Source organism: Acanthamoeba castellanii (assembly GCF_000313135.1).
Source record: "Acanthamoeba castellanii str. Neff unplaced genomic scaffold scf7180000084561, whole genome shotgun sequence".
Lineage (NCBI taxonomy): Eukaryota > Discosea > Longamoebia > Acanthamoebidae > Acanthamoeba > Acanthamoeba castellanii.
Genome location: NW_004457424.1, coordinates 20,845 through 47,765, shown reverse-complemented (window position 1 = coordinate 47,765; position 26,921 = coordinate 20,845). Strand labels below are relative to the sequence as shown.

Below are 26,921 nucleotides of genomic sequence, written 5' to 3'. Positions count from 1 at the left end.
ACGAACGTGTAGCGGAATGCCGGGAAGGTGAAGTGGAAGTGAGCCACCTGCGCGCCGCCGGTGGTGACAAGCTCAACGGCGTGCACGACGTCGACGAGCTCGCCGTCGGACACGGCCCGATCAAACACGACGAACTTGACCTCCAGGCTCTTGCCTCCGTTGTTGTTGCCGTTGTCTTTGCTGTGGTGGTTGACGCTGTAGGTGGTGCGGCCGGGGCGCGGGTGGTCATTGAGCCTCTCGACGCCGGTGACCCCCGCGGCCTCGAGCTCGAGCGAAGCGGTGAGGGTGAATCCCGAAGCGCGCGAATCGAAGGGCCAGGCGCCGTCAAAGGCCCAGAGCCACTTGACCGCGCCGCGCTCCACGACGAAGGCCACGTCGGCGAACGACATAAGGGTGTCGTTGACCAACGGGTGCGTGAAGTTGAACACCATCGGCACCTCGTTGAGCGTGGTCGCGAAGCCGAACGTTTCCACCCCCGTCGAGGCCTCCACTTCCGCCGAAACCTCATAGTCCGCTGTTGTCACAAACACATTAGTAAAACGAACATCAATCTCGATAATAAAAAAACAGTAGCACTAAAAAAGCGTACATGTGGGGAGGGGAATGCTGCTGAAGGGTGCATCGTTGGCATCACGCAGCGTTATCTCGGTGAACTTGAGCACCGCGGACCTGTTGCTCGACTCTGCACGGTTTGTTGTGGTCAGGTTAGGACCTCCATGGCCGGCGTTGGGGGGGGGGGTGGAGCGTACTAACCTTCGACGATCCGCACGTTCGGCCCCTGGGAGAAGAAGTGGAGGCTGGTGTTGGTGTCCGGGTATTTGCCGGTGGCGGGCGCCGGCGAGCCGCTGGGCGTGGCCGACTTGGACGGCGTGCGCGAGGGCGAGGGGGACCGGGTGGACGACGGCGTGGGACTGAATGAGGGCGAACCCGACGGCGTCATCGAGGGAGTGAGCGACGGCGACAGCGTGGTCGACGGCGATGGAGTTGTGCTGGGCGTCTGCGACCTGGACGAGGTAGGCGACGGCGTAATAGACGGCGGGGCCGAGGGGGACTGCGACGGCGTGACCGAAGCCGTCGGCGACGAGCTCTGCGAGGGCGACTGCGAGGGCGTGTTGGAGGGCGTCTCGGTAGCGGACGGGGAGGCCGATGGCGACGGCGGTGGGGAGGGCGCCTCGGAGAGCGCGCGTTGGAGCACCTGCACCCAGCCCGAATCCTGGGTGCCCACGGGACGGGCCTGGTACCAGTCGTAGCCGATCCAGGTCACCACGCCCTGGCCGTAGGTGGTGCGCATGAGCGTGCAGCCGTTGTTGGTGCCGGCCTTGTACTGAAGGCAGGCCGACGAGTTGGCCGACACGTTGTAGTGGTAGACGAGATCGATGCCGGCCAGCGAGTAGGTGCAGTTGGCAAACACCGACGAGGCGCGGGCCGGCGTGGGCACCGACGGGTCCTGCGACGAGCCTCCGGGAGTCCAGTCCAGGTTGAACACGTAGGGCACCACCGTGAGGTTGTCGCCCAGCTGCACGAACAGGCCACCGACAGCCACGAACATGCGCACTTGGTTGATGACCCCGAGGCCCAGGTAGTCAAGCGGGTCGCCGGACCCTGCGCGGCCGAGCTCACCCGGCTCGGGGAAAATGAGCATCTGGGCGTCGTCCAGCGCCGCGCGCCAGTCGGCGAGCACGTTGGTCTCGATGGTGGTGTAGTGGTAGCCCCAGTTGCTTAGGGTCTGGAGCACGTTGTAGCCCTCGCCACTACCGTCGTCGCTGGTGTCGACCAGGTTGGGGTCGTAGAAGACGGCGGCTCGGGGCAGGTGGGTGGTGGCCTGGGCGTGGTGGACCCCCCAGGCCAGCTGCAGCAGGACCAACACAAGGATAGTTGTTGAGGGAAGAAGCGAAGCCGAGGGGTTGTTGTGGGTGCGCAGGGATGAAGAGGGAGATGGTCGAAGCGGGAGAGAGGAGCAAGGAGAAGATGATGAAAATGATGAAGAAGATGATGGAGAGGCGAGAAGTAAGGAGGGGAGGTTGATCTGTGGTGGCTCAAGTGGCGGGGGCTTATGCGCCTGGCGGTCCTGGAAACGACCAGAGATTTTAGATTTTGAGGCTGCTGCATCAAGAAGAATAGAAACAAGTCAACGAGGCGAAAGAGGAGGGAGCCGAGTACCACCTTAGGCCGACGGGCGGACATCGTCATCTTTCACTCGCTAGGTAACTTCCACTTCTTGGCACGCAGCTCCTGTCTTGTCCATACACAACGTAACGGACTTCTCCCCCACGCCTCCTCGCCAAAGAGAAGCAAAAGGGAAAACCAAAGGAAAAGACCAAACCCATTTTTGGTTGGCGATGAAGGTGTTGATGTTGATGTGGTGCTGCTGTGGAAAGAATAAATAAATTGTATGCACAGATGCTGTCCCCCTCTCTATCTACCCTCTACTCTCCTCTCTCTCTCTCTTCTCACGCTCCAAAAAATCGAATCCACGTTCGTCTCTCTCTCCCTCTTCACGCCCTCTCGACGGTTGTCGCCTTTTGAGCTCAGTGCTTGGATCCATAGAGGCTGGCGCTGTCGTTGGTCTCGCTTTCGCTGAGCGGCTCGTCGAGGAGGTGGCTGTCCCTCCTGTAGTCGGCGGGGGCCTCGTCCGCAGAAGAAGAGCTCGTCGAAGCCGACCTGTTCTTCTTGTTCTTCGCCTTCTTGCTGTCGTTCTTCTTGGCCTTCTTGTCGTTCACTTCCTTGCCCTTCTTATCAGTGTCATCGTCGCTGTCGGCCGCATGCTTATCCTTGGGCAGCGGCGCCAGACCGAGCGCGTAGAGCAGATCTCGGGCACCGGGGGCCTGCGAGAACGCGAAGCCAGTGTCTAAACCGAACGAAAACGAGTGAGTTCTTTTGGCCCACCGCACACGCACACGCACCACCGCACACATGTACAAGGCAAGGAGGACGTACGCTTCGACTTGCCGGTGGCACGCACGCGCTTGAAGAAAGTCCTCTTCGGCTTCTTGGGCTTCTTCTTCTTCTTGTCGATGGCATGGACCTCCTGGATGATGTGATCGGCGTCGGGGAAGTACGTGCGCCTCACACTGAAGAAGAGAGTGGTTTAGCCACAGCCGTAGCACACAGAAATAATAAGTGAGAGAAGACGAAGCGCGCGTACAATTTGTAAGCGAGATCGGGGAAGCAGCAAGCCGCGGTGGTGAGGATCGGGGTGAGCCAGAACCACGCCAAAGCCATGAAGTTGTAGGGCTTCCACCACAGATCACTTCCGCTGAGAACCTATGAACAACGCAGGCGAATAACCACAGTCAGGACAAGCACCAGAGCGTAGCGTATTTGGGGGGGGGGAGGCATACCGAGTTGGGCGGGATGAGACCGTAGATCAACAAGAAGGCATACCACAGGAACACGCTGAAGTACAGACCGAAGTGGTTCCAGCCCGTCCAGGTACTGTAACAGAGATGCGAGGTGAGTGCCTTCGGCCTGCTGTAACCAAGCAACAGGGAGGGGAGCACGAACTTGGTGATCAGGGCGATCTTCACTGACACCACGTAAATGACAGAGGTCATGATGGTCGCGCCCATGGAGAACAAGTCGAGGACTCCTCCGTCGTGCGAGACGTCGGAGTGCATGTACGAAGCAAAGCCGAAGAAGGCAATGATGATCGACTGCACGATGCCAAGGAACTGCCAGCCCCAGAAATCCCAGCGAGAGAACTGTAGGGAAAAGAAAGACACCACCGCACGGATCAGCTTCGACGTTCATACCCAAGCCCAAGCCGAGAGCCAACTACGCGACTAGTCGACGTACGTCTTTGCTCCTGATGCCTCGTTCGTAAACCTTAGGGTACTGCAGGATCTGTTGGCGCGAAGTGGCCTTATCGAAGATGGCCACCATCAGAATGGGCAAACCGGTGAAGAAGATGTTGTAGACAGACACGGCCCAACTGTCGAACAGGGTCTGCAAAGCACGGAAGAGGCTACGGTGTCAGTCTCTCAGGCGCGCGTATGGTGCGGGAATCGTAGGTAGTACCTGGGCAGAGAAACCGGAGAAGATGCCGAACCAGAAGTTGACCAAGGCGAAGATGATGTTCTTGTAGAAGGAGTAGAGCAGCAGCACTGCCATCCTGCGGTACGACCAGTGGCCGTGCACGAGCAGCAGGGGAACCAGGAAGCGGAACTGGGCGATGGCGTAGTCGGCCGCCATGACTGCCTGTCGGCCTTCCTTACCGCTGATGCCCACACCTGCGCGTAGAAGCGATGTCAACAGTTGAGCTGGCGTCAATGGCAAATGGAGGAGCCAGAGAAAGACACGTACCGACTTGAGCCTCCTGAATCATGGGGACATCGTTGGCGCCGTCACCGATAGACAACGTGGTGGCGTTGATGCCCTTCTTCACCAGACGGACCACAAGGGCCTTCTGGAGCGGAGACACGCGGCAGCAGATGACCACCTTGCACTTCATCGCCAGGGCCAGGAAACGGGCAGACACGTCGGTGAAGGGTCCCTTCGAGGGCACGAATCGCGCCAGCGACTTGCCATCGATGATGAGCGCATACTCTGCGTAAGGGAGATGAGTAAGCCAACTGAATTGGGTGCTGCGGAGACGTGATAGGCAACAGGGTGCGCGTACGTGTTGGGCCGGTGGCCTCCTCGTCGTCATCCAGGTCGTCGCCTTCCTGGCCGTCAACGAGTTCCTTGCCTCCCTTCTTGACGGGCTTGCGCTCCTTTCGCTTGCCGTCCCATCCATCTTCTTCATTTGCGGGCGAGGGACGCGTGAGAAAAAACCAAACCGGCAAGGAACGAGTGGTGTGAAGTGGGTGAGAGCCCGTACCAGAATCACTGTCATCGAGGTGAGATCCCTTGCGAACCATATCGGCTTCGTCTCCTGAGGAGGATGTGCGAGCAGTTATGACTTCCATTTCCATGCCATTCATTCTCTCACTCTTGGACATTGCTGGAGGGAGAAGAGGAAGAAGAAGAGAGGGAAGCAAGGGTAGGTGAGGCCATAGGTCGGACCACAAATCGTACAATGATAATTACGCGAAACGACTGGTTTCGAAAATCGGTGTGCTTCCCTCGTGACCATGATAAGATAGGTAAATCGAGAAGGGGCGACACGTACTGTCAGGGTCGGGTCCGGGAGTCCACTTGGGCATGTGAGGGAAGTGCAGCTTGATGTAGCTCTCGAGCGCGTTGATGGCAGAGTCCCTGTTGGTGACAGTGTAGTCCTCATAACCCTCCATCGGCTCGGAGCTATAGAACAAGAGAAGGATGGTGAGTCTTGTTGGCTCCTCCGCCAAACCCGCAGACACCAAGAATGAGAATGTACCTGAAGACCATCTTGTTCATGTTGTTGTTCAGAAGAGAGCACGAGTAGCCGATGTTGATGGCCGTTTCCATCTTGTCTCCAGTCAACACCCACATTTTGAGACCGGCCTTGAATGGTCAGGAAGGGAGATCACTGTCAGCGTCAGTGGTTCCATGGCGGAAAGAGAGCTCGAGTAAAGAGGCGTGTACACTGAGCAGAGTGGCGATGGCCTCCGGCACTCCGTCTTGAAGCTTGTCCTCAATGGCAGTAGCGCCCACAAGCACCAGGTTCGTTTCGATCTCCTCGGAGACGGCGTCAATCTGGAGCGAGCCGAATATCATAGAGTGAAGTGTCAGCTGGGAAACACGAGGAGGCCAGCGAGCAAGGTAGTAGGTACCGCAGCCTCTCTGCCGCTGATTTGGAGGGCGGCTTGGTTGTACTTGGTGTTCCACTCTTCATAGGTGTCCCTGTCGAGCTCCTTCACAGCCAAACACAGCGTGCGAAGACCATCGGCGGCAAACATCTCGAGATGCTGCATCGTCGTTTCCTGTACAGAGAGGTGTCAAAACCACCGACCCGAGCCATTCGCTTGCCATAACGGAAAACATACCTTGATTTCGTCCTGGCCATCAGCCAGCCGGTCGTAGATCATCGTGTCAGCTCCCTTGCAGAAGAGCTTTATCTTGCCTGTGGTTGGGCTGGTTAGCCCAATGCTGCCCTCAACGCTGCAGGAAAGAGGAGGAGGGGTTACCATCGAACGGGTCCTCCACAATGACGGACATTCGCTTTCTGTCAGAGTTGAACTCGAGCACGTTCAACAGCTTCCACTGCTCTTCCTCGCCGTGCACACGGATGGAGATAGTGTGCTGGTCGCGAGCCTAGATCACCAAATCAACAATCAATTCCAGTCTGCAACTTATCACTCGATCACCTGTCTGCTTTGAAGGAAGAATCGCGTACAAAGAACTCAAAGCCAAGCTTCTGCGCGGCTTCCACAAGAGCGGCTTCGTCGGGTGAGGCGGCCTGGTAGGTGAGCCCATTCATTCCGCGCGGCGCTTCAGCCACTGCACGCAAAAGGATGCGCCGAGGTCGATACGTTAGCGCTTGGCTATCTCTGCACAAATGGGGAACGACGAAAGGTACCTCGCTCGTCCTCATCGTCCTTGCGCTCATGAACTGTGTCCTCCTCGCCCAGCTGCTGCTGCTCGACGAGCACTGTGTGGCACAGGCCCAAAATACGGAAGAACAGCGCGGGATCAGACGCCGTGTCGTGCACGTCCTGCTTCAATTCAGGATCCTTGAAAATGTACGCCTGCGAGTGGAGACAATAGTGTGATGAGCCTCCAAATCGGGCAACCATCCGTAGAACTTCCGAGGACTGTGCGACAAACGAGTACCTCGGGGCGTTCCTCGGCCTCTTCGACTTCGTGTTCGGTGGGGACCTTGAAGTCGTCCTTCGTCTTCTCATGATCGCCATCTTCAACCGCCTCGAGGTCTTCGCCGTAGGCCTTGCCCATGATGGAACAGCGCATGAAGAACATCTCGTTTGACGTAAGGGTACCCGTCTTGTCGCTGAAAATGTACTCGACCTAAGGGGGCACAACAGCAATAGCAACACCAAACGCCCGTGAGAATATAGCTCGTGCAAGAGTGGCTGCGGAATGCGTACTTGGCCCAACTCTTCAGCAAGATTGGATGTGTTAGCACGAGCAGGGGTGTTGGTTTCGGCGTGATACATCTCCACGTCCATGTTGATCCAGAAGACCTGCCATCAACACCTTGTGAGTGCATGTCCACTCAGCCACACCAGCAGGTGGATCGAAGTACCATGACGAGCTTGACCAACTCGATGTACACGTAAAGCGAAATGGGGATGATGACGTTGCAAAGAATGAGCCAACTGGCAAAGCTCACAAGACCAATGACCGCAGCGCTGCTCTCGATGTTCTTGAGTTGGAGATACCTGCACCATCAACAAAAGGCATTTGCTTAAAACCCAACATAGACAACAAGAAATACTGTCAAGGAGTCACGTGTAGACGTACCAGTGGTCGAACCCGCGGGCCTCGGACCAGGCGCCGGAGATGACGGCACCGATGAAATCAATAACGATGGCGAAGAGGAAAATGGTGATAAGGGCTCGGTTCATCTCGATCTCCAGACGGCTGCGCTTGGAAGGCGGGTCCCGGGCGTTCTTCATCACCTTGGTGTCCATGCCGGTGAACACAACGACGCCGACAGCCCATTCCGTGTTCCTCAAGGTACAGCCCTGGTGCACATGTGAGATCGCATGGTCCGAAATGCACTTGCAAGAAAAGAAGGTCAGTGTACCCTCCACAGGGTTTGCTCCAGGTTAAGCGGGATGGCGTCGTCCTCGTGATCATTGATGATCAGGGCACCTTCGAAATTGTAGAGCTCGGGATTGGGTCGCTCATACTTGACTTGGGCTGTGCAACGTTAGAGGAGAGGTGAGACGTGTAATTCGCGAAGAAGAAGGTCTAGTCCATGGGAGGCAACGCTACCATTCCAGCTGTTGATGGCCGAGTGCTCGTGAAGGGCATCGGTCGTCTCCTCAAGGGCTTGGCGCACCTTCAAGTTCGTTTCTCTGATGCGTGTACACGCAGGCACATGAACAGTCAGCAGCTGCGAAGAGCAAGTATGAGGCCACGAAGAACGGTGTACCCATCGAGGTTAGCGGTCTCAAGGTAGGCGAGACCGTCTTTGTCGCTGGTGTGAAGCACCACCATATCTGCCGGGATGGTTTCGTTGTTCCTGATCTTGAGGATGTCACCCACGCGGACGTCCTTCCACTTGACGGGGGTCCACTCGACGCCGTCGTAGAGGAGCACCTTCTGCCCATTCACTCTCGTATCGGAAACGCGACGTTTCTGAAGTGCGCAAGAGGGGTGAGCGGAAGCGCGAGGCCAAGGAGTAAGCGGGGAAGAAGATGGACGCACAATGTCTTCAAAGGCCTCCTTGACGGCCGTGACTAGCAACACGAAGACCAGCGGCACAATAGATGAAGCAGGGTTCAAGGGCGAAACGCCAGGGATAAGCTGTGGATCAAAAGGTGAGCATAGGAGAACAGGAGCATAAAAAAAGTGTAGAGATGGTAGACTTACCTGAATCACGGCAACGATCAAGAACCACAAGTTGGCAAGACGTTTGAATTGCTGCATCACAATTAATTGAAAAAAGAAGAATGTCAGCTCATGCAAAACGAAATTGCGCAAGACAGGTGCAGCGTACCTCGTAGAGATTCTTGGGCAAGAAGGTGATAGGCCCATACTTGGTGGTCGAGATGGCGTTGTTCTTGAAGCGCTGGTGCGTGTTGGCTACCCGATCGTTGACACGAATGACGCGCTCGCCCGTCGTGGGCTCGCGGCGAAGGAAGGGGAGCCACTGTGCGAGCTTCGACGAGGCGATGGGTTCGATGAGATGTTTCTCGAACCAAGGCTTGATACGCGTAGTGGCCGATTTCTTCTCCTTGAGTTTAATCTTCCTTTCCTTCTTCTTTCGTGTTGCCACATTACGGAAGCGGGTGACCCACTTGCGCTTCGATTCCTTCTTCATCAGAAGATTAAGATGGAATGGCGCCCTGTCTTCCTATCTCTGCAATCTACTTTCTATCAATTCTCTAAACTATCTGCCAGCTGGCAGGCCGAAGTGAGAGTAGGCTTGTGATGGATCGATCAGATGGATCAATCGATCAGCTCCTGCCTCTAGTTTCGTTTGTCTCTGGTCTGCCGCCGTTGCTTCTCCTTCGCGGCTTTCCTTTGTCCGCGAAAAAAATAGGCCGTGGTTGGTTGACCTTCGCCGGAGCCGGCAGCAGGCGGGGAGTTGTGCTCCGTGCCACGCTGAAGAAATGACGATGAAAAACAGAGGGCTACGCCAACCAACCAGACCCACAACGACAAGGTGATCGCAAGGTGACGATGGTGGGCAGAGAGAGCTTTATTTAAACGCCGATTTAGGTATCGTGATGGTACTACTTACAATGTTGGGGGGTGCAGAGGAAAAGAGAAAAGAGGAGAGAAGAACTGCACGCAGCGCGGGGGGAAAAATGACTCCGTGGTCGCGAGGCCGCCTCACAGCTGCTCTTCCTTCTCCTTGCCCTTGGTCGCGGAGCTGTCCTCGTGGAAGGGGGAGAGAACTGTGTTGCGGTACTTGGTCTCGATGGCCTTCTGAGTGACGATGCGCGAGCCGCCCTGCTTCTCCCTGATGGTGTCGATCTTCTTCACGTGCTGCGCCAAGTCGCTGATCACGTCCCACTGCAATGTCGAGCGAAGGTGCCGCCACGTTAGTACGACTCATGGTAAAGTTGCCTAGGGACAACGCACCAGGAGGTCGTTGACGAGGTTGGCCTGTGGCGTCTTGTAGATGTGCTTTTTGACCTCACCCTTGGGCGTGAGGAAGTAGAACAGATCCTTGTCCGACTCCCACTCCTTGAGGTCTGTGTAGGTATACGTGTTCATGATCATCCTCTTCGGATCGATGATGTGCAGACCATACATGTTGATGCCTGTTGTTTTCAATCACGTCTCTTGGTCAGAATGAGCAAACACTCTAATAGTGTATAGAGGTAGTGGAGAGGGTTGTACCGATCCTCACTTCGCCCTCGAACGGTTGCTTGTAGAAGCTCTGCGTGACGGGAAGGTACTCGGCCTTGAAGAACGTCGAACCGTAGTAAGGCCACTGTCGCACCAGCTGCAGGTAGAGCAGCTGCAGGATGAGCTTGTCCTTGCCCGTGTGCCGCTTGTGCTCCTCGATGATGCGGTTGCGCCACTTCGAGCTCCGCATCTTTCGCTTCAGGTGCTGGGGCACGTAGGCCTTGACGAATCGGTTCAGGTATTCGGGCGTGTGCGTGTCGGGCTTGTGGTCTCCCAGCGTCAGCTGCATCTGCAATCCAGCAAGACCAGCTGGGTGTGTGTGTGGCGCAGATGCCAACGTTAGGCCAGAAGCACCGCCGCGTGCGCCGTGGAGTGCGTGTCACTGTGAGCGCTGCTTACCTGCGACGTCGGGTTCGCAGGGGTAGTTGGATTCGATCACGTTGAACACGGCCTGAATGTAGAACAGGTGAATGGCCATCGGGTCCTTAATGTTACGCTCCTGGCTGAGCGGGAGGATGCTGGTCGTCCTGAAGGTGAGCTGGAGCTCAGGCAAGTCCTTGTGTCGCAGCTTCTTCAGGGCGTAGGCCGACTCCTTGATGATGCCGATCTCGCGCTCGTGGTACTTGCCATAGGTGGCGGGCCACTGCTGGACGCATTCGACCACCGTCTCGTCTGTGTAGCACAGCAGCTCTGCACCACAAATGCCCAACAAAGAAACAAAGAGGTGTGGAGGGAGACGACAGTAAGCTCGCCACGAACACGCGACCAAGAAAGATGGATGCACCAAAAGGGGAAGGGTTTGTACCGAGAGTTTCGCACGAGGACCAGAGGAAAAAGCACTCGGCCGCCTGGTTGGTCAGGCCGAGCTTCTGCACCACGGTGTACCACAGGTCTTCGAGGGTATCCTCACGCCCGTACTGAAAGGTCTTGAACGACCCATCCATGAAGAAAATCTTGATGCGCTCCGACTGCGCGCAATGCGTGCCGATTTTTATCAGCATGCTGGCCAGTCGTAAATTCAAAAGGCAGATTGAAACCACGTACCATGTTGCCTTGATTCGATGAAGATGCTCCACGGACTGGCGTTTGGTGAGAAGGCCGGATGGATGGAGGCTGCCTCTGTAGTTCTTGTCCGTTGCCTACCTCCCAGTACAGTCCCTTGGAAACAGTCAGTACGATTAGTTGTCGACCGATGTTGGAAAAATCGAAAGAAATGAAAAATAAACAGACCACCACCACACAGCACCATGGGTCCGTTGTGGCGAGGGACGCGGAAACGAGACTGGACGACGCCCGCAGCGTCCTCGCTCTGCACAATACCGCTACACTTTTTTCTGCTAGGATGCGGGCTCTACCTCGTTTATTTTGCCAGTGCGCAGCTGCACCCGGTACCCCCCCCCACAAAGGTGGTGCTGTGCAGCGTGGGCAGTGGCAATGTTCGTTGTGGTCCGTCGCACGCGCCTTCTCACGCTCGTGCTTCGCCCGAACGTTAGACGGCCATCGAGACTTGCCAGCTGGCCCCCTACACGCGCCACCTCAACCCCGATAATGTGGAGCTGCAGGAGGGCGGGCCGTGGCTGCCCAAGGGCATAAGAGAGTTCCTCTTCTTTTGGGAGTTTCGGTTGGTGCTCGGCGCTATCTGGGCTGCTCTGCTGTACTTCTCCCCAAACAAAGCAGGTACGTGCGCCGCACGACACGCACGCTCGCAGCCGCTTACGTGCTGTACTTCGTGGTGCAGGACTCGTGGGGAGCATGGTGCTGGTCGTCGGTGGCTACTTTGTGGCCTTGACAGCTGTCGAGGAGCTCAAGATGCGCTCCGATGACTTCGAGTGCCACACCACGCACGCTAATGGAATCTCCGGCCACGCGTTCTACGCCGTGTGGGCACTGTGCGCTCTTTACTATTACTACATGCACCTCATCCACGAGATCGCAGTTCACCAGGCAAGTCGCACCCTGTTACTCTTAGGTGTTGGTGTGTGCTGACCATTGATTTCACTACTCAGGCGAAGCCCGCGTTGCGTTGGAAGAAGGCCAAGATGAGCGGACAGCGTTCGGAGACCTTCAACTTTTCTTCGCCGTCCTCACACATTAGCAGCGCGAGCGTACTGCCACCAGTCGAAAGCGCTGGTTCGGGTACACTGCCGCCCTCAAGGCGCCAAACCAACGATACAATCTGACCTTGGTTTGCGGTGTTCGGTCATACCAGCGGTCGAGCAGCCTGATGAACTCGACGCGCTGCGCCGCGAGCTGACCAGCATCGAGGAAATCAAGCCACACGCCTGGGAATGGATCGGCTTCGCGCTGGGGCTCGTGGTCGCGGTCAGCCTCAGCATTCAGCTCGTCTACACATACCGATATGGCTATCACTCGCCTCGCCAGATGCTCTTGGCCGCCAGCCTCGGCGCGTTCTACTCCTCGCTCTCCTCCCTCCTGTCCCAGGTCATCATGCTCGCACTTCGCTCCGCGCCAACCAACAAAAACAAGCACGAGTGAAGGGCGAACCCCAGCCCTCGCCCATAAAATGAGTACCCACTTCACTTCTCCTACTGCTGCCCCTTGCCGATGATGAGCGCCCAACCCGCTCGGCCCGAGCTAGCGAGTTCGTTTCGTTTCGTTTTTGTTTCGTTTTTGGTTTCGTTTTGATTTCCTTTTTTACTGTTTTCGCGTGCCTTCTGACCGTTGAAGCTGTTGTGGGGGGTAGAAGGCCAACGGTCGTAGCAGGGGAGTCGCTACGCGGTGGCGAGAGGAACAGCATTACCCCGTGAAGCACTTCTAGAAGGACGCAGCAAGAAGAGGAATGGAGGTAGAGGAAGGACTAGGCGAAGAGGAGTCGAAGTTCGTGGGCGTTGGCGAGGAGGAGGAAGATGACATGGTGGAGCATCATCCACCACCACGCCAACAGCAGCAACGTCAACAACAACAGCAGCGCCAACCAGTACAGCAACAGCAACAAACCCAGCAGCGGCGGTCGCCCACCCTCACCCGAGTTACGAGTAGCGGAGATGGGCTAGGCCAGACCAGACGCGGTACGACGAAGACTGCTGGGGGGATGAACAACAACAGCAGCGGCGGCGGCGGCGGCGGCGGAAGAGCGCCTAGGGAGATACACGTCGAAGTGGAAGAAGAGGACTACATCGAGGAGGAGGATGATGACTTGAGCTTCGCTGCGATGGAAAGCGGCAGCAAGAAGGCAGCCGTGGCGGCTAGAGTAAGGGGTAAGGGATGCGGAGGCAACTACTACCTCGGTACATCTCTACTCAAATCCCCCCCCCGCATATCTTCATCGTTGGAGAGCAAGAGCTCATCCACTACACAGGAACAATGCCCGAGTGGTCGAACCTCGTAAAAGCCTTTGGGCCGCTCGACTTTCTGGATTACACTCTCCGCGGGTGTGGCCAGGTACTCTCACCCACCCTCGAGCTCCATTTTTCTCTCCAGCTGGCTCACCACTGGCCACTACCAGGTGTACTTCATGAACAACCCCATCTCGGGCCTCATCTTGTTGATTGGTCTGGTGATTGAAAAGCCATTGCTGGCAGTTGGCTGCCTTATAGGTTTGTCTGTCCTTCATGAGTGTACCTCTCCACTCTCGACCTGACACACTGGCTCTGCAGGCTTGTTCTCGGCGACTGGGTTTGCAGCTCAGATCGGAGTGGACATTGGAGCCAGGCGCGCAGGTAGAATCAAGCTTCTTGTTCCCCCTGTCCCACTTCCTTGCCTTACATTGCGTTAACAGGATTGACGGGCTACAACGGCATCTTGGTGGGTGCTGCGATTGTGACATTCATGAAGGATGAGTGGGATATTCCCACTCTTATCATCATCGTTCCTTATGCCTGCATCTCCGTGGTACGTGGGCCGCACTCATTCATGGTATGGATAAGAAGACTGACCCATTGGTGCAGCTCATCTGGATGTTCCTGGGCAACATCATGGTCGGCACTTGGAACATTCCACCCTTCACTTTCGCCTTCAACTTCACCGCTACCATCTTTTTCATTGCGTATCCCTCCCACTTGGCACCCTCTTATAAGAGGCCACGCCGTGCTCAAACTCGTGTTGTCCGTTTCAGTTCTCTGCAGTTCAGCTATTTCCCGTTGGCGATGTTCACTCCATCGCTCCCCACCGCGGTACGGCAGAGTGCCCTTTGCCCTTTCGTGTTCTCCGTCTGCTTATGGCCCATCCTTCTCTAGGCCTCGCCCGGTTTCGACTGGGACACCCAAGCAGTGTTCGAGGCCGTGTTCAAGGGCGTCGGTCAAGTGATGTTCGCCGGCAGCACCGCCAGCGGCGTTATCATGACCCTCGCCTTGGCGGCCTGCTCGCCCATCGCTGCCATGATGGCCGTGCTGGGCTCCAGTACCTCTCCCCTCCTCCGCTCCATCTCTCTTCGAACCTGATTTGATTGCGGTGTTGCCTCGCAACAGGCATCGGCGTGCTGGTTGGATTCGCCGTCGGCGCCGACGCCGCTGGCATTGAAGCCGGACTGTGGGGCTATAACCCCGTGCTTGGCGCAATCGCCGTCGGGGTACGTTGGTGCTTGGCCTTTTCCTCTGTGTGAGCGCCTTGCAAGGTCTGACGCCCATTTCTTCACGTGCCAATCCAGGGTATGTTCTACTACCCGACCGTCAAGACACTGGTCATGACCGTCATCAACGCCGGCTTCTGTTCGCTCCTCTTTGGCTTTTTCAAAGTGGCCTTGGCCCCTTGGGGGTACTGCTCTCTTCACCTACTGCCTTTACATCTGACGCTGACGACACCTTGCCATGATCAGCATACCGGCCTTCACCTTCCCCTTCTGCTTTGCGACCATGGTGGTCGTGGGCATCGGAAAGAGCCTGCCTGACTTTGTACGAACCCTCTCTCATCATCATCAACTGGCTTGTCTGGCAACTCTAGCTCATCGTTCATCATCAACTCTCTTAAATGCAGGAGCCCATTCCCTTGCCAGAGGTCACCGTGCCCGAGGAGCACCTGTGCAAGAGGTGGCAGCGAAGTCGAGGCCTCTACAACATCCTCAACGGCCCGCTCCCGTTCCTCAACTCTGTCGAGAACATCGGAACCATCAACTAAGAGCCCTCCCTTCTTTTCTTCTATCCTCCTCTCCCTCTTCACTCTCACAATACATGATACGTCCAACAGCTGTCAGGCCCCACCTTGCTACCATGTTCACGGTCGAAATATACATTTATATATTCATCTTTATGGTCCCGGCTGACGTCAGCTTTTTTTGTCGACAGTCGAACTTCCAGAACAAGGAACTTTGTGCGTTGGCGCCAAAAGCAGGAGATGAACAAGATGGAGAGCCAAGTTTGGTCAAGCGGCATGGTGGACCGCCTTCTTAGAGCTTGCAAGCTTCCAGCCTCGAACTCCGTGGGTGGCTGGCGCTTCTTCTTGGTTTGGTGTAGAAGTGGAAGAAGAGGAAGGCAGAGCGTTGTGGAAGGGGGGACAGGCCGGCGCTCACAAGGCGCAACAGTGAAAGGATAATATAGCAAAAGATGGCAGTGGACGACGTGTTCTTCCTGCCGGTCTACGTGGGCTATCTGGTGGTGCTCGGCTTTGGCGGCCTGCTGGCCGTGATAACGGCCGGGCTGGTCCACCTCGTGTCGAGCGTGGACGGCAAGACACAGGCCACCGCCGAGGGGTTCAGCACAGCAGACCGCAACGTTAAAACCGGCCTCATGGGTATGTACTCACCAACAGACTCTGCGGCTACACGAGGTCGCATGCAGCGAGTAGCGAGACAATAATAACATTGGATTGTTGCGTGTTGTTGGCGCGCAGCGTCCGTGTTGGTGTCGCAGTGGACGTGGGCAGCTACAATCCTGCAGTCCACGTCGGTTGCCTACCTCTACGGCATCAGCGGCTCGTTCTGGTGCGCAACTCCATTCCTTCTTTTCCTCTCCTTCTAGTTCACCGCTGACGCGTTCATCATGCGTCGTCCTCGGCTGTGGGTCTCACCCCCTTGCAGGTACGCCGCCGGCGCCACAGTGCAGGTACTGCTCTCCGCCACGTCACTCAAAGCAAGTCTGCCCAATACCTCCGAATGTCACACCAACCTCTTCTCTTCTCTTCCCTCTTCGTGGCGTAACCTTAGGTGCTACTGTTCGGCATTGTGGCCATCAGCGTGAAGCGAAAGGCGCCCAACGCCCACACGTTCCCCGAGATCATCAAGGCCAGGTGCGACGTGATGGGTGATGGTATCAGCCGTGTGGTGGGCAGACAGTCGACTGACTTACATCCACCCACCCTCGCGCCCAACTACAGATTCGGGACCAATCTGGCGCACAAGGTGTTCCTGGGTTTTGCCTTCCTGACCAACCTCCTGGTGACGCAGATGTTGTTGCTCGGAGGCGCCGCGGCCGTGCACCAGTTCACCGGCATGCATGTGTGGGCCGCCGCCGCGCTCATTCCTGTCGGCGTGATCATCTACACCATGATGGGAGGCCTGAGGTACTGCACTACAACCTCCGTCACCTCCATCAACACCACCATCGTCGATCTTCATCATTGTATTCATGACCTGGATCAACAGAGCGGCCTTCCTGGCGGCGTACATGAACACGGCGTTCGTGTTCGTGCTGCTGCTGGTCATCACGTTCACGCTGTACCTCACCGACAACGTGCTGGGCGGGCCTTCGGGCATCTACGACCGGCTGGCCGCCGTCACCGCCCACACGCCGGTCATCGGCAACGCCGGCGGCTCCTACCTCACCATGGCCTCCCTCGAAGGAGGTACGCTATGACCTCCCCCTCCGCGTATTAGTCTGTGTTCTGACACACGACACGACACGACACGACACGACACGACACGACACGACACGACACGACACACACCGAAAGGATTCTTTGGAATCATCAACATTGTGGTCAACTTCGGTACGGTGTTCGTGGATCAGAGCTACTGGCAGAGCGCCATCGCCTCCAAGCCGTCTGCTGCGGTCAAGGCCTTCCTGCTGGGGGGCCTGGTGTGGTTCGCCATCCCCTTCACCCTGGCCACCTCGCTCGGTCTAGCCGGCGTCGCGCTCGGCCTCGAGCTCCCCGAGTACAAGGTGCGGCAGGGAATCGTGGGTCCGCTCGTGGTGGAGCTCCTGCTGGGCAAGGCCGGCGCCCTCGGCTTCCTGCTTATGCTCTTCATGGCCGTCGTCTCCACTGGTGCGCCCGACCGCGGTCACCTCATCGTTCGCCTCCTGTACCGACCACCATCAGTGTTGACCTTTCGCGTTGTGTGTGTCGTATGTGTGCGTGCGGGTGGGCGGGTGTCGTCAACAGGTGCGGCCGAGTGCATGGCCGTGTCGTCGTTGATCACGTTCGACATTTTCCGCTCTTACATCAGGCCCGAGGCCTCGCCGACGGCGACGCTGCTGGTACCGCCCAAGCTTCTTCTTGGTTGGAAGCCCAAGGATTGGGCTGAGAGTGGCTTGCGCCGCAACAGGTGATCCGGGGGTCCATCGTGGGCTACGGCGTGTTCAGCAGTCTCCTGGCCCTCGTGCTGGTCCACTTTGGGTTCAGCTTGGGCTACGTCTACATGCTCACCGGCATCCTCATCGGCTCCGCCGGTACCCACTCAAGGCCTCTGTCGCTCGTTTTGTGCACACGACTCACAGTTCTTTTTTTTACGTCTTCTTCATCATCTTCTCCGCGCACCGCGCAGTGATTCCCATTTCTATGCTTGTGCTGTGGGGCAAGATGAGCGAGATCGCTTCAGTCGTCGGCGCCATCGTAGGTCCGTCAACACACACGCGCGCGAGCAACACTCACAACTACAACAAACCACATTACAACCACGCCAACCAACACAAACGACAGGGATGCTGCTGGGTATTGCGGCGTGGCTGCTCACGGCGGGGGTCATGTACGGCGAGGTCACGCTGGAGACGACGGCCCACAACGAGCCCTTCCTGGCGGGCAACCTGACGTCGATCGTGAGCGGCGGCCTCATCTGCCTCATCGTCTCCCTCGTCAGGCCCGACAACTTTGACTTCAGTCTCATGCGCGACTCCATCGCCCTGGTCGAAGACAAGCACCACCACCACGACGGCCACCACGATGACGTCATGGTTGATGAGGAGGACGAAGACGGCGAGAAGGTCCACCTGCTCTACGACCAGAAGAACAAGAACAAGAACAAGAAGATGACTGAGTCGGTGGACGACGAAGCGGAGCTCGAGGCGGCGGTGGCGGCGGCGAGCGAAGAGGACAACGACGAGATGTTGAAGAAGGCGCTGAAGGTGAGCATCATCGGCGGGTCGGTGCTGGCGTCGGTGCTGGTCATCGCCTGGCCGGCGCCGCTGGTCCTCTCCGGCTATGTCTTCTCCAAGACCTTCTTCTACGGCTGGGTGACCCTGTCGCTGACGTGGGGCGTCGTGGCCGGCACCATCATCATCATCCTCCCGTGGTGGGAGTCGCGCGACACCCTCGCCAAGGTCTTCAACAAGTTCACCAAGACCGCCTGATCATCATCATCATCATCATCACCACCACCATCGCCATCATCACCACCCATCAAACTACAAACAATTTTGCTTTTGATAAATACGAAAGAGTTTACTGTTGTTCTGTAGAGGTGGAGGTGGAGGTTGAAGTGGAAGTGGAAGTAGAGGAGGAGGTGGAGGCGGCCATTCGCTCGTGGAACTCCTTCTGGACCTCTTCCTCCTTCTGCGTGATCCGCTTCATGACCTTCTTCATCACGATCGGCACCTGATGCAGTGAAGCGGGGCGCAGACGCTTATATGAGTTGTCCGTCCATGCAAACATGTTGCAAAAGGGACCAATTCGTTACCCGTTCGTCGGGTCTGATATCGTCCAGCGGCGCGGGAGGGTTGTTGACCCACTGCGCGTACACGCTTCTTCGTTGCTCGTCGTCCTTGGCTGCACACACCACACACACACACACACACACATACACACACACACACAACACACACAACACACACAACACACACAACACACACAACACACACAACACACACAACACACACAACACACACAACACACACAACACACACAACACAACACACACACACATACAATGCGTGAACCAGGTAAACCTTCAGCGTTGGTTATCGTCGTCGTTGATGTGAGACCACTCATGTGGTGTTTGGGGGGGGGGCAGCGTACCGAGCTGGGTGTACCACTTGAGCCGGAGATGGTGCTTCTCCTCCTCGGGCAGGTCGCCGCGCGCTTGGGGACACACCAGGAAGAGCCTGCCACGTCCCGTGTTACTCGTTTTTAGTTGAACAGCCATACACTGTGTGTGTGTGTGTGTGTGTGCGGTGCGTGCGGTGTGTGCGGCGATGAATGCAACGCGCGCGTGCATACGGTACGCACCTCTGCAGGAGGAGGGCCGTCGCCACGCTGAGGTTGAATGAATCGGAGAAGCCGTACATCGGCAGGAACACCCTGTGAACGGTGATAAAATTCCCGAGATGAGTTCACACACAGCACATGGCGCACACGACACGCACGACACGCACAGTACACACGGACCTCTTGTCGGCAGCCGCGAGCATCTCTTGGCTGCAGCCGTCGGCCTCGCGTCCGATCACTGCCACGAGAGAAGGGCGAGTGAGTTGGGTGGGGTAAGGTCGGACACGCAAGAGAGAGAGACGGCTGCATGCGAGGGGCGTGAGTGGTTAGTTACCGAGAGCGACCTTCGCGGGGATGTCGACCTGGACCTTCTCGTCGAGGCAGATGGCCGTCTTGCTCAGATCGGTCACCCACACCTGTCTGTGCACACACACACACACACACACCACACACACACACACACACAACACCGGACGAAGTCAGGAATTGCGTCGTTGGTGTGCGTGCGTGCATGCGCCTGTGCGGTCGTGCGAAAGCGAAGGCTCACCGGTTGTCTTCTCGCAGGGCCATGAGGCACTCGGTGGTGGTTTGAAACTCGCGCACGCTCAGCCAGTCATCGCTGCCCTGTGTATTTCATGTGTGGGTCCTGCAGCTTCGACGACGAAAGAAAAAGAAGAAAAAGAAGAAAAGGAAGAAAAAGAAAAGCCGCACCCGCGTGATCTTGCGATTGGCGACGAACTTCTTCTGCTTCTGCTCCACGTTCTTCACGATCCACACGTGCTGGATGCCCAGACACTCTGCCGTCCTGTTCTCGGCGCAAAAGGAACGGACGAACAGTCAGCGTTCCCCCCCCCACCGCACACGCACACACCGCACACGCACACGCACACGCACACGCACACGCACACGCACACGCACACGCACACGCACGACACAAACATAGGGCGTGGAGGCGTCAGGTACCGCAGCACGGCCTGCTGGTTGTGATTGTCGTGCGGTCGCTCCAGTACCAGCAAGAATCTCTGCGTGCGCTCGGACAAGACTGCACGCAGAGACGTTTTCTGTTGTCAGTTCTGGTCGTGTGTGTCGTGTCGCGCGTGTGCGGTGGTGCGTGTGCGGTTGGGCGTGTGCGGTACCCTTTTCGGCTCTACGCAGCCGCCGCGGGGCGGAGTCGAGGTCGAGCTGGGCGGCCGCGGCAGCAGCAGCAGCGGGGGTGATGAGCGGCAGCGCGCCCGTCGGGTGCTCGAGCTTGCGCTTCTTGAGCTCCTTGGTGGTGGGCTTGTTGTTGAACTTCTTCCACGCGCTCTTGGACATGTGGAGCGGGGTGAAGGCGCGCTTGGAGATGACGCGCTCCTCGGTGGCCTTGGTGGCCGAGTGGAAGAGCACCACCCGCAGGACGGTCACGGCGTTGAAGTCGTCGCTGTCCGCCGCGGCAACGTGGACAACGTGGCCAAAGGCCTGCAGGTCGGTCTCGTTCAGGGGCTCATTTTTGAGATTGGGATCGATTCTATTTCCGCTACTCGATTGCGATTCAACCGAAGATGGCGCTGGTTGCTCAATCCCCTCTCCGGCTTCCGATTCCCGGGGTCTCTTCTGCGATTTGTTGTCGAGTTCCATTGTGCTCAATCAATTATTGTAATTACCAACGTTTTTTTGTTTTAAATGGAAAATGAAAATAAAGTTTATTTTTCTTATTTGTCGACCAAGAACGACGGAAGAAAATTGGTATGAAGGTATGGCCTTGGGCTGGTGGGCGCTGCACATCTGCATTCGTTCAATCGACGCACACGACAGCTGGCGTAAAGCGACGCCATCATTGTGTAGAGGAGCAACATGGGAAGCTGCTTCAGCACGGAGGACAAGGACGACGTCAGTACGTTGTTATTGCTGCCAAGTTGCTCAAATTTCCATTCGGTTCAATCTCATCTTCTGTAATTTGCAGCTTTCTCGCGCAAGGATAGGCATCGACAACTGACGCCTCACAGCTATGGACGCGAGGACACTACCCCCATCTTCATCAATCCCAAAGGGTATGAACTCAATATCAAATTTGCACTCAATCGCAATCGCGCAATAATCGTGATTTTATCAATCAGGGCACGAAATGGCTTCGAATTGGACCAACAGACGTCCTACACAGATAAGGCGATGCTAGAGCAAGACCTCTTCCGGCAAATCGTCAGCAAGACAGCCAGGTATCTCGCAGATCTTTCTATTCGAGATGCAAACATCATGCTCACGCTGAATTGTTCTAGGAACCTGATCGACATATCATCACAACTCACGCCAGTCCTGGAGCAAGAGCGAATAATGCTACAGAAGCTGTACAGGTAGGCATGGGCGCTTTACGTTGCTTGTTTCTCGTTGTCACCGTGAGCTGACCTGTGTCATGTCGGCGGTGTAGCGCGAAGACCCACGAAGTGCATTGCAATACTTCGGCCCTGTTCAGCTTGCCAGTGCCCTCTGCATCCAACACGCTCGACCTTCTCTCTGCGCCCAATCCCATCGAGGAGCACCAGCAGCTCATCGACGAGTGCACGCAGCTGGCTCGCGCCTGGGCCGACACGAAAGAGGTGCGCGACTGCGGGCGAGTGGTGATACCATTCGACGAGTTCTCGGCCCAGTAGGCCCCCGCTCGGCCTCGCCGCGATGGAGATGAGGCACCGGTGGACCATCAGACGACATTTTGAAGAGGGCAAGCGAACGAACGAACGAGAGCGGACTGGACGACGAGAGACACGTCGCACACGGCATTTTTGAAGGGCAAGCGAGAACGAGCGAAAGCAGAGGCTTTTGAGAGAGTTGGTGAGTGACTGAACGAGGAGGAGCTGGCTTCTCTCTCGAGTCAATAAAGAGGCTGACGGGGAGGCGAGCGACACGCCTCCGCGACCACTCGCCCACCCCAGCGTGCATGAACGAAAGAAGCAAGAGGCGAGCGAAGGCTTTGACTTCCACTGTATGTTGAGGGGCTGGCCGCTTCAATCGAGTGCGAGCCATCATCGATGGCACATCAGTTGGGGAGAGCGCTCTGGGGCACGCCGGCGCAGGTCAGCAGAGCGGGCAGGCAGTACTTGTTGGAGCAGTCCACGCAGGCAGGGGAGCTGGGGCTGAGGCAGCTGAGGACGCAGTTGCTTGCCGTGCAGCCGACGTCATCGCCGAAACAGGTGGCACAGCCGGGGGTAAGGCCCACCTTCTGCTGGATGCACGTGGCGCTGCACGCAGAGGCGCCCAGGCAGCCACTAGCACACGCCTGCAGGGTGCTGTGAAAGGTCGAGTTGAACTTGACAAAGGCGCTCAAGTCCTGAGTGTCGTTACACGCACCCTGCATTCACCCCATGGGGCGCTGTAAGCGAAGTTGATGCAGATGGCGTGCCGGGGGGGGGGGTTGGCGTCAGTACCTGAGCCGCGGAGCTCAACTTGGACCAGTTGAGGGAGTTGACCAGCTGGAGCGCGATCGCCAGCGCAACCAAGACAGCGAACAAGTACTTCATCAAGATGGTCAGGTAGGGAAGTGTGTGGGTTGTGAATCAGGTACTGCTTGCGCCCGTCTCTCTTTTAGGATCCTTTCACTCAACTTGCCTGTTTTGGTACACCGCTGCCATGGGTCACACGCCAAGGAAGGAAAACAGACCACCCCTGACCCCGCCCTGAATTCGTCGACCAAATAATTGGGACGCTGGCAGAGACAGGTTGGGCCAGGCGGTTCTTTGTTTGGCGACCTCCTTCTCTTGAGCGCGCGTGCGAAGGACCGAAGGTGGTGTGGTCTGGTCTTTGTTTGGGTAGAGGAGGATCGATACAAAAGTAGGTCCAGCGCAGGAGCGTGCCGCCGCCATCATGTTTCGCGCGGCAAGCGACCGACACATGGTACGGGCGCCTACTTAATCGAGCGGCCGATATGAGGGGGCGGGGGCGGTTAATTGACCCGATTAGCCTTGGGATCTCGGACAAATGCGCGTGCTGATAATCTCCTCTTTTAACAGTCGGTCAATAGCGCCATCATCACCATCGACAGTCTGGGCGCGATTCAATCAGTGGACAAGGGGGCGTGCCAGATGTTCGGCTACGAGCTGGAGGAGCTGATGGGCCAGAAGGTGAACAAGCTGCTCCCTACCCCCTACCGCGAGCAGCACGATGCCTACCTCCAGAACTATCACAACACCGGACGAAAGCGGATTATTGGAATGAGCCGGCTCGTTGAGGGTCAGCACAAGGATGGCTCCATCTTCCCCATTCGATTGGCGGTGTCCGAGGTCCAGATGGGCAGCACGAAGATGTTTATCGGCATGATCGATCGCGTGGAAGACACAGCGGGCACCGTCACGGCGAACAACGAGGGGACCATCATCTCCTGCAACAAGCAATGCGAGGCCATCTGGGGCTACTCGGTGAGCGAATTGGTCGGAAAGAACCTCTGCATCCTCATGCCCTCGCCCCATCGCGAACATCACGACCTCTACATCGCGAACTACCGCCGCACGGGCACGATGAAGGTCATTAATCACACCCGCAACGTGCCCGCGCGACACAAGAACGGCACCGTCTTCCCCGTCTCGCTCCAGGTCACCAAGCTCAAGGTGGGCGTCGTCGAGCTCTTCAAGGGCCGCGTCGAAAAGGTGGACACCGAGATGGAGGCCGTCTTCACCCTCGACAAGCACGGCAAGATCGTCTCCTGCAACAGAAACTTCGTCGCACCCCTCTTTGGCTACACCGACACCGAGCTCATCGGCAAGCACATTCGCGTGCTCGTCCCCAGCCTCACCAAGGGCAGTGGCGGCAAGATTAATATCGACGTCGACCGTGACGCTGCCTCCTCCTCCTCTTCCCCGTCCTCCTCATCTTCCTCATCTACCAACACATCTTCAACAGCGGCCGGGGGCGACGAGGAGGGATCTTCCACATCTTCGAATCGCGGATCGCGCAAGCGAAAACGAAGCGTGCCGGGGGGAAAGGGAGGCGGAGGCGAGAGCAGCGAAGATGGAGCCAAGGACGGCGCGGCTGGAAACGGAGGCGAGACCCGACTGGAGAGTGAACACAGCATCGAGACGCAAGCCAACGAGCTGCAAAACGAGATGTCGGCCCACGCGCTGCGGGAGCGCAAGGGAAAGGAGAGGGAGAACGACGGCGAAGCCGAGGAGGACAATTCGGGGAAGGAGATGTCGCAGGGCGAGGAGCCAGCCATCAACATGGAGAGTTCGTGGAGCCTCAGCGGCCGGCGGCGGCTTCAGGTGCGACACAAGGACGGGTCCGTCTTCCCCGTCGACTTCTCCATCAGCAAATTTACCAAGGACGACACCGGTACCGTCAACCCCCAGCATTGATGGGCTGCAACAGAGTGGACGAACGACTCATCTCTCTCTCTATGCGTCATCCGTGCAGTTTTGTATTCGGGGCGTATTCGACGCGTGGACGAGACGGACACGAGCATGACCGAGGGCGAGGAGTCGTCCGGTCACGCTCTGCAGGACAACAACCTCGTGGGGGACTACATCGTGGAGGGGAACGTGGGCCAGGGCAGCTACGGTAAAGTCAAATTGGCTTACCACCGGACCACTCGACACCAGGTACATCTCTCTCTCTCTTTGAGCTGATCAGTCGACGAGATGATGATGATGATGATGATGATGATGATGATGATGATGATGATGATGATGATGATGATGAAGTCCTGACACGGAGAGGTGCCTGTCGTGTTATGATCCGTCAGGTGGCCATCAAGATCCTGCAGAAGGACCTGATGGACAGCGCCGAGCAAGAGCGCAGTCGAAGGGAAATAGCGATCCAGAGGAAGTTGATCCATCCGAACATCGCCAAGCTCTACGACGTCATCGAGTCGGAGGATCGAATCAACATCGTGATGGAGTACAGCGAAGGCGGCGAGCTTCTCACCTACATCACCAAACAAGGCAAGCTGAACGAGAACGAAGCGAGAAGACTCTTCCTTCAACTCCTCTCTGCCGTCCAATACTGCCACTCGCACAACATCATTCACAGGTATGGTCGCCACCGCCCGATCGACTCATTTCCCGCTCACCACCTCTGCCCGTCTTCTTCATTTTGTTACCCGAATCGGCGCCAAAGCTCAGCGATCTAATTATTCATCGCAGGGACATCAAACACAAGAACATCCTGCTGGACGGTGTCAAGAACATCAAGCTGATCGACTTTGGGCTGAGTAACTACTCGCAGGTGGGTGCTCTCCGAAGCACATTTTGCGGAACGCCTGCCTACGCCGCGCCCGAGATGGTATAACCAGCTCTACTCTCTCACAGAGACAATGCATGATGCCGTGGCAAGTGACTCAACGAGTGTCGCCTTTTCTCTTGCGCCCGCAGATCCTGGCGAAGAAGTATGTGGGTCCGGAAGTGGACGTCTGGAGTATGGGCGTGGTGCTATTCACGATGCTCGCGGGCCGGTTCCCCTTCGGCAACGTCTCACACATTATCGATGGCCAGTACACACTACCGGAGACGATCAGTCCTGGTGCGTGTCCGCGTTCATCATCGCCATTCTATTCACAATGTCATCTTGCCTCTTTTCTTACACTGGCCGCTGATCGTCGTGCGCGAATCTGCAGTTCTGGCCGACCTTATTCGCAAGATGCTCACGGTGGACACCGAGAAGCGAATCACGGTCAACGAGATCAACATGCACCCGTGGGTGGCCCTTGGCGGCAAGGAGCTGCCTCCGCTGCGACCCTTCTCGCTCGGCCCCGGCATGCCGTTCGGCGCCGAGAGTCCCGTCATGGCCAACACCGGCGAGTGGTCTCACCATTCCACCCCTACTTCCATGCTCGCCCAGGAGGTACACACCTTACGCCGGCACTCAACACGCACACGCACACACGAGGTGCCGTTGCTGACGTGTTGCTTTGCTCGGCAGTACAAGTCCCCCGCCAGTCCGGCGATGTACCTGCGCTCTCACTACCAGCAGACGTCCTACGCCGCCGAGCAGCCATCCTCGGGTCAATCAACACACGCTCCCGTGCGCATCCTGCCCAAGACGCCACCACAGCAGGTGTCCGAGTATGCGAGCTACGGCGACGGCCCGGCGAGCCACGGCCTCGGAGCCCACGGCCTGCCACCAATGGCCATGCCCGGGATCAGCGGGATGCACGGCATCGGTGGAATGCACCCGATCGGAGGAATGCACGCAATGCAGGGCATGGGCGGAGGGATGGGACCGATGGTGCTCCCCGGCCTGCCCATGGGCGCTGCAGCGGGCATGTCGCCGCCGCCGCCTCACGTCCCGCCGTACTACGGCTACACGCCCGGGACCACCATCGCCGCCCACCAGACCGCCGCCGCCGCCGCCACCACGACCGCCACCTCAACAGCCGACGAAACCAACGGCGCGATGGGCAAGCGACGCAAGATGGAGATGGCCTACGGATCACCTGCGCCCGCGCCTCCTCAGTACTACCGCGCACCCGTCGAGATGCCCAGGGGAGGCGGCGGCGGCATCACATCGCCGCCACCACCACTACACGCGCCGCCAACCGCTGCAGCCCCGGGCAGCGGCCGAGGCGGCGGCGGCGGTCCGGTGAAGGACGTCTCGTGTAGCGTCATCTCGACCGTGACCGACGGCGGCGATGCGGAGGGTCTCAACAACGGGCGGGCCTAGAGACGAGGTACAACGATCGACACATCACGACCCTTTGCAGTGGCTGTGAGTGGAGCGGGTGTACCTTTGTCGGGCTTGTACAGCGA

The 26,921-nt window shown here is 57.5% G+C and overlaps 9 protein-coding genes and 1 pseudogene across 9 annotated transcripts; 5 read left to right on the top strand and 5 right to left on the bottom strand.

Moving 5' to 3' along the window:
* Positions 1 to 8: 8 nt before the first annotated feature.
* Positions 9 to 2,190, bottom strand: ACA1_034180 (annotated as a pseudogene).
* A 338-nt stretch (positions 2,191 to 2,528) lies between these two features.
* ACA1_034170 (phospholipidtranslocating P-type ATPase, putative) lies at positions 2,529 to 8,869 on the bottom strand (the record flags this gene model as incomplete). Its single annotated transcript, XM_004338444.1, has 27 exons — positions 2,529 to 2,848; positions 2,938 to 3,071; positions 3,146 to 3,264; positions 3,342 to 3,701; positions 3,796 to 3,945; positions 4,018 to 4,229; positions 4,303 to 4,545; positions 4,619 to 4,738; positions 4,820 to 4,942; positions 5,111 to 5,241; positions 5,318 to 5,424; positions 5,506 to 5,652; positions 5,694 to 5,843; positions 5,907 to 5,983; positions 6,048 to 6,174; positions 6,257 to 6,360; positions 6,440 to 6,608; positions 6,694 to 6,885; positions 6,966 to 7,061; positions 7,124 to 7,259; positions 7,342 to 7,565; positions 7,628 to 7,743; positions 7,819 to 7,901; positions 7,979 to 8,184; positions 8,254 to 8,352; positions 8,419 to 8,469; positions 8,546 to 8,869. 27 exons carry the CDS (start codon positions 8,867 to 8,869, stop codon positions 2,529 to 2,531), a joined length of 4,320 nt encoding a protein of 1,439 aa, XP_004338492.1.
* A 515-nt stretch (positions 8,870 to 9,384) lies between these two features.
* On the bottom strand, positions 9,385 to 10,907 carry ACA1_034160 (FERM central domain containing protein; the record flags this gene model as incomplete). The annotated part of the gene is made up of 6 exons (XM_004338443.1): positions 9,385 to 9,567; positions 9,637 to 9,818; positions 9,898 to 10,096; positions 10,121 to 10,215; positions 10,306 to 10,596; positions 10,712 to 10,907. 6 exons carry the CDS (start codon positions 10,905 to 10,907, stop codon positions 9,385 to 9,387), a joined length of 1,146 nt encoding a protein of 381 aa, XP_004338491.1.
* Positions 10,908 to 11,153: 246 nt separating this feature from the next.
* On the top strand, positions 11,154 to 12,402 carry ACA1_034150 (uncharacterized protein; the record flags this gene model as incomplete). Its single annotated transcript, XM_004338442.1, has 5 exons — positions 11,154 to 11,294; positions 11,400 to 11,583; positions 11,645 to 11,841; positions 11,913 to 12,042; positions 12,116 to 12,402. 5 exons carry the CDS (start codon positions 11,154 to 11,156, stop codon positions 12,400 to 12,402), a joined length of 939 nt encoding a protein of 312 aa, XP_004338490.1.
* A 556-nt stretch (positions 12,403 to 12,958) lies between these two features.
* ACA1_034140 (urea transporter, putative) lies at positions 12,959 to 14,979 on the top strand (the record flags this gene model as incomplete). The annotated part of the gene is made up of 12 exons (XM_004338441.1): positions 12,959 to 13,154; positions 13,226 to 13,308; positions 13,373 to 13,463; positions 13,551 to 13,586; positions 13,646 to 13,758; positions 13,815 to 13,912; positions 13,997 to 14,039; positions 14,103 to 14,265; positions 14,334 to 14,434; positions 14,513 to 14,619; positions 14,681 to 14,756; positions 14,839 to 14,979. The coding sequence occupies 12 exons, from the start codon at positions 12,959 to 12,961 to the stop codon at positions 14,977 to 14,979; spliced, it is 1,248 nt and encodes a 415-aa protein (XP_004338489.1).
* Positions 14,980 to 15,404: 425 nt separating this feature from the next.
* Positions 15,405 to 18,362, top strand: ACA1_034130 (solute carrier family protein; the record flags this gene model as incomplete). The annotated part of the gene is made up of 11 exons (XM_004338440.1): positions 15,405 to 15,591; positions 15,691 to 15,781; positions 15,878 to 15,902; positions 16,004 to 16,086; positions 16,174 to 16,359; positions 16,442 to 16,641; positions 16,750 to 17,061; positions 17,179 to 17,273; positions 17,342 to 17,465; positions 17,561 to 17,632; positions 17,716 to 18,362. The coding sequence occupies 11 exons, from the start codon at positions 15,405 to 15,407 to the stop codon at positions 18,360 to 18,362; spliced, it is 2,022 nt and encodes a 673-aa protein (XP_004338488.1).
* Positions 18,363 to 18,453: 91 nt separating this feature from the next.
* Positions 18,454 to 20,832, bottom strand: ACA1_034120 (RNA methyltransferase, TrmH superfamily protein; the record flags this gene model as incomplete). Its single annotated transcript, XM_004338439.1, has 10 exons — positions 18,454 to 18,606; positions 18,689 to 18,777; positions 19,027 to 19,112; positions 19,237 to 19,308; positions 19,396 to 19,453; positions 19,550 to 19,635; positions 19,763 to 19,839; positions 19,927 to 20,020; positions 20,179 to 20,257; positions 20,352 to 20,832. The coding sequence occupies 10 exons, from the start codon at positions 20,830 to 20,832 to the stop codon at positions 18,454 to 18,456; spliced, it is 1,275 nt and encodes a 424-aa protein (XP_004338487.1).
* Positions 20,833 to 21,048: 216 nt separating this feature from the next.
* On the top strand, positions 21,049 to 21,842 carry ACA1_034110 (uncharacterized protein; the record flags this gene model as incomplete). The annotated part of the gene is made up of 5 exons (XM_004338438.1): positions 21,049 to 21,088; positions 21,158 to 21,245; positions 21,312 to 21,410; positions 21,471 to 21,545; positions 21,620 to 21,842. The coding sequence occupies 5 exons, from the start codon at positions 21,049 to 21,051 to the stop codon at positions 21,840 to 21,842; spliced, it is 525 nt and encodes a 174-aa protein (XP_004338486.1).
* Positions 21,843 to 22,225: 383 nt separating this feature from the next.
* On the bottom strand, positions 22,226 to 22,706 carry ACA1_034100 (uncharacterized protein; the record flags this gene model as incomplete). Its single annotated transcript, XM_004338437.1, has 2 exons — positions 22,226 to 22,516; positions 22,614 to 22,706. The coding sequence occupies 2 exons, from the start codon at positions 22,704 to 22,706 to the stop codon at positions 22,226 to 22,228; spliced, it is 384 nt and encodes a 127-aa protein (XP_004338485.1).
* A 561-nt stretch (positions 22,707 to 23,267) lies between these two features.
* Positions 23,268 to 26,835, top strand: ACA1_034090 (protein kinase domain containing protein; the record flags this gene model as incomplete). The annotated part of the gene is made up of 7 exons (XM_004338436.1): positions 23,268 to 24,510; positions 24,592 to 24,776; positions 24,920 to 25,206; positions 25,320 to 25,458; positions 25,548 to 25,695; positions 25,790 to 26,016; positions 26,095 to 26,835. 7 exons carry the CDS (start codon positions 23,268 to 23,270, stop codon positions 26,833 to 26,835), a joined length of 2,970 nt encoding a protein of 989 aa, XP_004338484.1.
* Between the last annotated feature and the right edge of the window lie 86 nt (positions 26,836 to 26,921).